Source organism: Coloeus monedula, assembly GCF_965178545.1.
Source record: "Coloeus monedula genome assembly, chromosome: Z".
NCBI lineage: Eukaryota > Metazoa > Chordata > Aves > Passeriformes > Corvidae > Coloeus > Coloeus monedula.
Genome location: NC_138822.1, coordinates 73,489,170 through 73,500,525, shown reverse-complemented (window position 1 = coordinate 73,500,525; position 11,356 = coordinate 73,489,170). Strand labels below are relative to the sequence as shown.

The following is an 11,356-nucleotide window of genomic DNA, read 5'->3' as shown; positions in this document are numbered from 1 at the left end:
CATAGGGTATGCAATATTCTTCTATTTCCCTTTTAAATCTGCCTTCAAGAAGATTCAAAATGATAACTAAAACAAGGTTGGTTTTCTAGTGGTCTTCTAAAGCATAAACATAACTTACCTGGAAAAAAAGAAGTATGTCAAATTTCTCTAAAAGACCACTTTCAAAAACAGCACAGAGAAGTATGAATATCTAAAATACACCAGGGAAAATGTATTGCAGAAATGATTTATTTCATGCCAACTTAAGTATTTGACTATATATATAGTAACACACATTTCAAAAATATTATCCAGCACAACAGTAATCCAGAACACTACAGAGAAAAATGTATAACTCAGTGAATTTCAAAACAAGGTACTTATGCATACAGACTTGTATCATAAGGCAAAAGAAGATAGTCTATCCATAAGCAGCACTCCTACAGCCTATCTTAATACACACTGGAGAATGAAGGTCTATTACTAAACCTATACTTAAAAAAGAATTCCCTTACCTTCCAGATACCTCTACAGAAACACCATGTTTTTCTATAGAAAATAATTTATTTCTACAGTGACAGCTAAGCTATCACTCTGCAACTACTATAGTTCACAGGAATATGTCAAATATAACATTATCCTGAGGAAATAACTGAAGCTGCATATTATTATTGCCTGTCAATTACAATTAAAACACACACATGCACACAAAAGCATGCTGAAGACTACATTCCAATGCATTCTAAGAGAAGCAAAGAATAAACCTAATTGGCTTACCAATATGACCCAAACAGAGGGTACCAAATATAATGCAATAAAATCAACAAGACAATTATGTATTTAAAAGGGATCTAGTTCAACGTGGGGGTTTTTTTGCCTTTTTTTTTTTTTTTTTTTTTTTTTTTTTTTTTTTTTTTGCTAGGAATGCTGAATTTCTGTTAAAATAATCAAATGGTGTAGGAGTGTCTCAGCTTCAGATTAGACTACTTAATTAGAGGCACAGCTAGTATTAGGTAACTGCAATGAAGCAGTACATATTCCTGCAGAGCCCATTAGGGAAAAGGAATGTAAAAGTTTCAGAAAGTTTACAAGATTCACAACTAAGCTGCTCTGAAAAAAGTACCAATTTTTTGAATTTCAAAGAAAAATTAAAAAGCTAGGACACAATATATCCCCTTAGTAATGCTTTTGTTAATAATTAAGACGCACCTATTTATTTGTCTGTAATGAACCAGTCAGATTTCTTTAAGAAGCCTCATAAAAAGTTTTCCTTCATAAAGTGATGTCTATTTGGTATTATGAATGTCCCTCAGATTTCAAGTAATTAAAGCAATAATGAAAACTGAAACAAAGTGTAGTATTTTTCACATAGTATTTACAGTATTCCAAGACAAATTTAATAAAATACAAATTACCATAATTATTGAAAATCATAGTAATAATTTTTAATACTTCCTATGTAAAAATCATTGTTCATGTTATATTTTAAAATAGCACAAATAAATATTGAAAAGACAGCAGCTTTCCACCATTCCTATTAATACTGTTAATGACTACTTTACAAGCGCTTGACTGAAAAATAAAGGCAGATTATCTACCATGATTCTTCCAGTAGTGTAATTTATAGAAGAATAAAGTTTATTTTTTTCTTAACACGTTACTGTAGTTAAATAAGAAGCTATGTCATTGTTTGCCCAAAGTGTCACTGTGAGCACAGATTAGAAGTTATTAATCCTTTACTTTCCCTCATAAAAAGACTCCCTCACTTCACAGCTGAGAGATCCACCCCTCTTTAGCAGAGTAGGGGACTTATTTCCCAATATACATATCAAAATATGTATTAAAGAAAAGGAGAACTACAACTCTAGTAGGAGTAGTAAGTCTGACTTCAGCTTTTTGCTATCCATACTTTCTATGAACTCCAACACTGATTAGGTATTGTTTTCACACTGCTTTTTGAAGTTCATTGAGACTTGCACACATTCTCTTCACTCATTTAAATCTTTAACAGAAAGACATTCAAGCATCTGAAACTGGGCGGGATTTTTGGTGTTTTGGGGGGTTCTCTTGGTGTTCACTGATGGAGAGAAAACTGTAGAAATTATGGCAAAATGTATACACTAACTGCTCAGTAATTCAGGAAGTGAAATAACAAAGAAATATATAATTGACATTCTTTAGCTGCAAATAAATATGACTCTGTATGTGCAGTGACATAAAAATACATTAACACTCAGTTCCCAGAAGCACAGTTTGCAAGGGAATTGTATTTAAAATCACCGAATCTGGACCATCAAATGTGATGCAGGAACACCGTTAACCTACAGTACAGTCACTGCTTATACATATCAAAGCTGGTTTTAATTTCATTTAGCTGCAGTGCTGATGGGACTGGAGCTATAGCAGCAAATAACCCATCAAGAGTTGCCACAATCTGGCTGGGAAGCACCATGGAATCCCAGAACAGTTTGGGTTGGAAGGGACCTGTAAAGTCCAACCCTTCTGCAATCAGCCAGCACGTCTTCAACCAGATCTGGATGCTCAGAGCCCCATCCAACCTGGATGTGTGAACTGAAACTTTGAATGTTTCCAGGGATAGGGCATCCACACCTCTCTGCAGTGGGGTAAGTCTTTATGGACATAGCCCCTAGACAAGTTCTGCATTATGTGTACTAGCAGTAACCACACTTGTTTGAAACTAGCTCAAGTGAATGGCCAATGTTGTGCAGGCACATCCCTTATTTCTACAATCTTCTTTTATAGTTGTATGCCCTATTTCTTTATTGAAAGTCTTCCAGATTTAGTCATATGAGCCGACATGGAGTTCTCAAAACACACTTTAAATTAATTAGGCAACAAATTGCATGTAATTAGAGCATGGATAACTGCTGGTCAGCAATGCACACTATGGATGAAACCTGACTTCACTTATCAACTCCTTGTTTAACCAAACAGCATCCAGGTAGGAGGTGACACCTGGTATTGCCAAGCACAATACAGAGAACTCTATAGAGCTTTTCAGAGCTCAAAAAAGAGCTGGTTACTCCCTTACTCCACTGCAACATCAAAAATGTCAGTAGATTCCTACTTCAATGAGCTCAGAATGTCTATGTTAGAATCTGAAATCCCAGAGCCACTAATTTATACAGTCAACTCTTGAAATTACTGCATTCCAATGAAAACTGCACCAGGGACTAGTTACCTGCTGTGTATAAAATCCCGACCATGCTTCCCCCTGAAAATTCTGTTTGCAGCCATCTCAAAAAAAGGAAAAAACCAGGCCCCAAGAAGGCTCGATCCAACTGTCTGGTCACCAGGGAATCGGTAAGGTTACTTCACAGACGTTCAGAAAAACAGACATTCCTTCTATAGCTTTTCTCCTGGCACTGAATTAGATCCCTTTGCAGTGACATCTCAAGAGTTAAAGAAAGAATTTGACTTTTATTTCCATCAAAGATTTTTATAAATAAACTGCTGAGCAATTAAATGAGATACAAATTTTTAAAACAGAAATATAGAGCCTAAGAACATTCATGTGGATGGGTGCCCAAGAACATATGTAACCCCTTTCATATAAGGCTGAATTCATGATAGCACTACTAAGTAGCTCAAAAATAAATTAAATAGGTGCTAACATAGAATTGCTAAAGAAATATCCGAATAAAGAGACTAATTTTTTCAACTTCCTGTCCCTGATTAAGTTTCCAGCCTAAGACTTGGAACAAGCTTTTAAAAATACAAAATACTCAAACTAAAAAAGTGGCCTCATATGAGTAATCTGGAAATTGCATGAGCTTGAATGCCTGTGGGCATGGCTGACATTCAGTGTATTCACCTAAGAACAAAACTGACAATTATTGTATGTCTGCCAATTTATTAACATAATTATTTCTATACAAATAGAGATTCTTTTTCTTCTTCATAGTAACAATTCAGCTTTAAAACAGGCATATCAATGTATTACAAATACCACTACTGTTAGAACACATGTACTAAAATCACAGGAGGTAGAGTTAGATCCCCATTAACAATTACTTGAGAAAACACAGACTATTTAAAAAAATTAGTAAAATATGTCATTCATGAAAACTTACTTTTCAGAGTAACTCATTCCTAGCTGCTTTAAGGGATGTGTGTTTTTTAAGCATGATAAAGAATGTATGATAGAAACATGTCCTCTTTAAGTTTTCAACGTAACTTTGCAATAAGCCCATAAGAAAGCTCCCAAGTGGTAAAGACTTCAGACAAACTGGAAAAAAGCAACATTTTAAATTATTCAAATTACCAAAGTTATCATGAATTTGACCACATCTTTTACCTTATGATTACATTTGAAAATTCATTCAACTAACTGTGGTTTAAAAATATGCCTACACTAATGAAATTTATGTGAAGCTTTTTTACACTGTTAATAATTGGCATTTTTGAATGGCAAAGTATTATTCTTTCTGCAACAACATACTGCAAAATACAGGCACCTTAAAAACAGACACATAATACAACCAGGGTATTTAGGATATTAAAAATGTTTACCATTACCAAGTCATGCTGTGTATTTCTCTTCTTTTAAAGAAATACTCTACAGTTTGAAGCCGTGCCTGAGGTGCGTGCAAATTATCATGTTTCAGTATTTAACTCCATTTTCACAGTCTATTTCTTTTACGGTTACAAAAACACTAGTGTGCCAAGATTTTGAATTACTACAGCTGTAAACATCTTAAGCAGATGTTGTATCTCCAATAATGTATTCTTGCTATTGCACATACGGTCATATGACAAGTGACACTTGGGTCCATACTCAATTTCAACTATTTACACATGCTAAAATCATGTATCTGCATATAATGTTGGAAAAGAAAAAATACAGCCTTTCTAGACCAAAACGCATCGCTCCAAAATTTATGCCAAAAAATTTCATAGAATCATAGAATACCAGGATGGAAAGAACTTCAAGGATTATCTGTTGACACCAAGCTGTGTGGTGGTGTCGATGCTGGAGGGAAGGGATGCCATCCAGACAGACCTGGACAGGCTTGAGAGGGGGGTCTGTGCAAAGCAACTGCAAGGTCTTATACCTGGGTCATTGCAATCCCACACACACCTTACAGGTTGGGCAGAGAGAATGAACTGGGAGCAGCCCTGGCCAGAAGGACTTGGGGGTGCTGTGGGTGAGAGGCTGGACATGCCCCGGCCATGGCACTCACAGCCCAGAGAGCCAAACGTGTCCTGGGCTGCATCCAGAGCCCCGTGGGCAGCAGGGGAGGGAGGGGATTCTGCCCATCTGCTTCACTCTGCTGAGACCCACCTGGAGCACTGCATCCAGCTCTGGGGTCCCAGCACAGGAGGGACAGGGACCTGCTGGGGTGAGTCCAGAGGAGGCCACCAAGTTGATGAGAGGACTGGAGCACCTCCCTCAATGAAGACAGGCCGAGGAAGCTGGTGCTGTTCCGCCTGGTGAAGAGAAAGTTGTGTGGAGACCTCATAGGAACCTTCCAGTGTCTGAAAGTGCCCACAGGGAAGCTGGAGTGGGACTCATCAGGAGCTGTAGTGATAGTACAAGGGCAAATGGGTGCAAATTGGAAAAGGACAGATTTAGATTAGATATCTTAAGAAATTCTTTACTGTGAGGGTGGTGAAGCACTGGCACAAGTTGCCACACAGCACTTGTGGATGCCCCATCTCTGGGAGTGTTCAACACCAGGTTGGATAGAGGGCTGAGCAACCTGGTCTAGAAGGTGTCCCTGCCCAGGGCACAGGGGGATGGGATTAGATGACCTTTAAGGTTCCTTCCAACCCCCAAACTGTTCTGTGACTATGATTTTATGGTCCAACCTTTCTCAGCAAAAGCATAGTGTAGACAAGATGACCCAGCACCTTGTCCAGCCAAAATGTAAAAGTGTCCAATGTGCTGGGGAATCCACCACTTCTCTGGAGAGATTATTCCAGTGCCTGATTGTTCTAATTGTGCAAAAATACCCAATTGTGTCCAATTGGAATCTCACCAGGAGTAACTTGTGCCCACGTCTTTTCCATGTAACTCCTTGTAAAAAAGGAAGTCACCATCTCCTTCATAGCCACCCTCTAAATACTGGAACTCACATTTTCTGATTTTATGAAGAAAGCCTGCCATTCAGGCCTTCTCCTTATATGGGGTCTGATTCAAATGCCACTGAAGGCAAAAGAAGCCTTAGTTTTCTTCATCAGATTTTGGATTATGCATAAAGTTAAAATTAAAAAATTATAGAAAGTGTCTATTATAGTAATTGATATAACTGCACTTTGGATGTATCAATATGCTCTCACAGCATTGGTTAAAATACAAAAAAAAAAAAATTCCGAAAAAATCTCTTCCCCAAACTTAAGTCTGTTACAATTCAAGTTGAGCCCTAGGTATATTTACGAGTTTATCATCTATTAACTTTAAATAGTTTTCTCCTTTTGGTCATGACACAAAAGCCCATACTGATGCACAACAGTATCTACAATAGCAGAAGCATATTTCTATCACAAGTGGTGAAGTTATCATACACGTGCATTTCCAAAAGAGTTGTTCCTTCATATGTTTTTTAAAGAGTCTTTGACGGTTCAGTGATATATCACAAATACAGTATTTTCCAAGCAATGAGTAGGAGCTAGATTTCCACTGAATTTTCTTTAGCTTTGATGAGCTTAGACATCATCAAATATTTTGCTTCGAGACATTGACAGGTATCTTCCACCAGGCTGGTACCTGTAGAATCAATTTTAAATATGAAAAAGTGTCACAGGAGATAGAAAAATAAAGACCCATGAAATCATCTAACTCTCATTGCAATCTTTCTCCTTAACTCCAGTGACTTACAGGTTTTGATGTTCTACTGAATTAGTTTCCATGAGAATTTGAAAGACCATTAAATTAAACCTCATATGACCAAGAGAAACAGTGATATGAATACTGGGAATCTTAAAGACCTATGTCTCCTAATACAAAAAAAAGAACTTGGATATTTTGGCTGAGCAGGACTTTTTTCTTAGAAATCCCAACCACACCAACAACTAAACAAATGAACAAAACCCCAAAAAACAACAAACCCAAACAAACAATTGTATCGAAAAAGTAGTTTGGGTGCTTAACAGTACATATCATTGGGTATTCTTAGAAGAAATACAGTATCAAAGATAATGAAAACAAATGCCTGCATGCTTAGTGTGAAAAGATAAAACTTCACAAACGGTTAGTCGAATATATTTTAGGAACACTTCAAAAGCACAAATAGGGTCCAACACAAGCACAGTGTAGCTCCTCACTGGAGCATTTACTAAAATCTGAATAAACACAAAGCCAGAACCTGGTGTGCTGACTGTCCTTACTGTCCTATAATGTTCTATCTATTTCAGGAACCCTAGTTTTGAAAACCAGTGTTACATAAGCTACTTTTAAACTACTTGAAATTCCATATGTAATTACTCTTGATTTATTACCTCCAAGAAATGAAATGAAGGTTACTAGGGGAAGCTCAACTACGCTTTGTGGCTCCTGGTTTTCTTTTTAAAGAAGAAGTTTAGGATGTTCCACTTTGCAAAGTATGTATATATGCCTGAAGACTTCAGACACTGTGCTTGAAAACTATTTGCTCCAGAATAATTACAAATGCATATTCTTATTTTTAGTAGAAAATCCCTTTCACACTGCATAGAAGCCAACTGCTGACAGAAATTCTAGGCTAGTTCCTCTTTAAACTATTGTGCTTAAAAATCCCCAGCTTTTCAAATGTGGTGACATGAGACTAAACCAGTTGTCTGAATCAACCTGTGAAACCTGGCAGTGCCATTTAACAGCATTCATTTCATGTTTCTGAGCTGGCATTTGTTTATTGACATTATATTTAGAAGTCCTCTGAAACGTTGACTTTTTGTGAGTCTTTTTGTTTGGATAAACTAGCTGTAGCTGAAAAATAACAGATAGTATTTTTATATGTGAATTTTAAATTATTTATCATTAAGTGGTTCAACACAATAACCACCTAAAAAAAAAGCACCCATACAATGTATTGCTTGTTTCTTAAATATGAGCAGAGCTTAGCAGTTACATAAGGTATTCTGTGACTGAGGAAATTTGGTGTTGGAGTCACAACCACAGAATCACAAAATCCTCTATTACAGACAGAGCTACACAGTGCAGCCTGGTACTCTCTGCCCAGGAAGTTCGTATTTTAATTTACTTTAGTAGTTCCAAGATCCAATATCCAGCTGTATTCCTGCAACAAATGCTGTAACACTCAGTTTTCTTTCCTGCAGCCTTTTCATAATGGATTTTATACTGGGAAATCAAGTGAGCTTTCTGAAGTTGAGCTTCATAGGAAATTACTGAAAACCTTACACTGTACATCTGTTTGTTGAGGCATACACCTAGACTAGGTAGCTCAGTGTGCAGCTGCAGGTTTTGCCCTGGATGGCCAGAAATTGGAGCCCCAGGCAAGGTGCCACGAACAACTAACAAAGGGCACAGGGACCTGTGGCCCAGCCAGGGGACTGGACACTTGGAGACTCTGCAGGAGCCAAGGGCTCACCTGGAAGAGCCTGGATTATGATGCACATAGACTGTGAGGGTGTAAAAGCGCAAGGATTCTTTTGTCTGGGGTCCCTCCCTGGAGGCACAAATTCGAATTGTTATGCCATCACTGCACTATCATTAAATTAAGGGAACCTGATATCTGGGACTCTGCTATGGCAAACCTGAGATTGAGATGGAAAGGACAACTTTTCTGACTGTGAGAGTGGGGTGAATAGGGAGTGAAAGGGTCCCCTTGGGTCACTGAAGCGACCTGTGGTGAAGGGGCTTTAGTCCCAGCAGTGCAAGTCTGGGGTGGCACAAGTGTGACTACCAGACTGCCCCCTGAATGGTCACACTGGGATGTTTCCTTAACACACAGGTGGTTCACCAGTTTTATATGCAGCATTTTTCAGATTATGCCATATATAAAGTTATATCCAGCTCCGATCTCACTCTGACATTTCTAAAAAGCCTGAAACACCTTCAGGTTTTAATTGGTTTTAAAAGAATTCCCTTATCATAGGGGAAAAGGAAGAAAGGAAAAGAGATTACATTATAAGCTTCATTTAAAAAACTCTTACTTTGAAACTATCTGATACAGCTGTCATAGGTCAGAAAACAGAAGACATTAGAAACTTTTAACTGGAAATTAGAGAGAATATTCCTCACCTTCCCGAGTCCGATTCAAGGGGGTCGTCATTAACAGAGTCTGCATTAAAATCCAAAGGTTCTGCATCCTGGAGGAGTTCTATTCTATCTCTTTCAGTCCTACCATTTGAACGGGTATACTTAGATAGTGCTAAGTAAGTAAAAGGAAGGAAAGACACTTATTTGCTTTGTGAACAGCCTGGCATGTATGAAGACATCAAATTTAAAAAACCGTAAGAATAACAAAGCAACCTCATCCAAAGCAAAGGTGAGATAATTTAGAGTAGATTTAGTATTAAACCAAACTTGCTCAAATTTGTAGTATTTTGATTTTGTATCTCAACAGAAACGCAACTACAAATTTTGCCCCTCAAATAGGTTGAAAACTACCTTGCAAAGAATCAGAAGAAAATGAAAAACTACAGGCAAGCATTACTTTCAAATCAAACAATCACCCATTCATCCTCCCAGCTTCATGCTCTAATTAAGCTGTCTGGAGGGGTTTTTTGTTTGCTTTTGTTTGTTTTTAAAAAAAATCAACCTCATGAATTAATGAAATACAGTTGTTTTGCAGTTCACTCTGTGACCTTCATTAGGTCAGTACCTATGGCTTGCTTTAGTGTTGGAATGCTACATAATCACATGACGAACATTAAAATGCAATTTCAGTTAGTCTACCACTAAAAATCTGGGTTTGCAACTTTGTACAGAGGACGGGGAAATCTACCAGTGTTTTCCTAAAAGCATATTCAAAGCTTCCCTCCTCCTCCTCCCCCTTTTTCCTCCTTTTTCTTCAGTTTCATTTTACTTGTTAGCTTACAAGAGCACAAAAAATACAGGAAAAAAATTAACACTGACAAACTTTTTGGAAGTTTAAAATATCCACAAAAAAAGCATTTTGCTAATAGACATTACTAATAAAAAGTATATACACTTATATGGTTTTACATTTGTTGGTCAACTGATTGCTTCATTATTCCAGTCTGAGACAGTTCATTTGCAAGCAGAAAAGGTAAATTTTAAGATTTACAACACCCAACTTCAAGATGTAGCATGAAGTTTCTTTGTTGACAACTGCTACTCTAATGGCAATCATTATATACCCCATAAGACCAAGCACTTGGTCTGAAGAGCAGCCAGAATCTCTGATTCCAACTAGTTGGAGATGGAAAGAAACACAGAACTCTTCCCAGTGCCTTAAATGGCAAGGTGGCCCTGAGCCACAGAAGTGAATGTTATCAACACATCATCTAAGACAAAAAGGAAAATATCTGAAACTACTCTCATAGCCAGTGGTGTGCAGACAAGATACTGAAAAACAAAACAAACTTCCCCTCCAGCCCACAGAGCTTACATCTATTGGCACTGGTCTCTGAGAAGCTGGATTCTTTCTGGTCTGTGTGGACAGCTCTGCTTCTGGTAGAATCTTCTCTGTTTCCATACCGCTCCTTCCATTCCTGGAAAAAAGACCATGAAGGAAAAAGTAAGTTGTAAGGAAAAAGCAACACAACAATTGTTCAGTGTCTTGATACAGAAAGAATTTTTGTTTTGTTTTAAACTCAAAACATGTTCCTTCACTAAACTGGTTACCATAACTGTTCTTTAGAACAAGACTTCCAGAAAACAAATTTCATCTCAAATCGGCACTCAAGAGTTCACTCCACTGCTCTAAGTTATGGTGGGAACCTCTGCTTTTATTGATTACTACTTCCATCTAGTGGCAAAATGGAAAAATAACGAGAGGCACATAGCACAGAAAAATTCATAGCTTTGTGTCAAATCATTTCAGTGTGTATTAAATGTATCATACACTTGCTATTTTGCATCCCAACAAGTTCAAGTTTTAAAATTATGAGATGGAAGGAAAGGATCAAAAGAAAAGTCTACACAGTACTGGCTGTCATCTAGGATTAAATTACACCTGAGCTTGAAAAGTCAAGAGGTTTTAGTCCTAGTATTATCTTGCATGCATCCTTTCTCTCATCTATGGCTTTTATTGTGACTTCCTATACTAGATTTTGTTATAAACTAAAGAAAAATGAAAACTACAAAAATCTTTCAATACAGTATGCACAGAAAACATGATTTGAATCAAACATTCTGTTTGTTATTCAGCAGAAACTATTAATTCTGCCAAAAATGTAATTCCTTCTTCTGGAAAAAAATAAAATAGAACCTGTGCCAATGACTTTCCAA

General features: G+C 37.3%; 1 protein-coding gene across 2 annotated transcripts in view; it reads right to left on the bottom strand.

Moving 5' to 3' along the window:
- Window positions 1-210: 210 nt before the first annotated feature.
- LMBRD2 (LMBR1 domain containing 2) overlaps window positions 211-11,356 on the bottom strand; it is a 32,618-nt gene continuing 21,472 nt past the window's right edge. Inside the window, exons 16-19 of one of the 2 annotated variants that reach the window (XR_014227279.1) lie at window positions 10,515-10,617; window positions 9,182-9,311; window positions 5,285-6,709; window positions 211-4,228 (exon numbers count right to left, since the gene is read on the bottom strand). Coding sequence is in view for 1 of the 2 variants with exons in the window: in XM_082301603.1 (XP_082157729.1) it covers window positions 6,649-6,709; window positions 9,182-9,311; window positions 10,515-10,617 (294 nt within the window). In the remaining variant the exon portion in view is untranslated. Of the gene's footprint in view, window positions 6,710-9,181; window positions 9,312-10,514; window positions 10,618-11,356 lie in introns of both variants that reach the window. The other variant, XM_082301603.1, reaches the window with a different exon arrangement.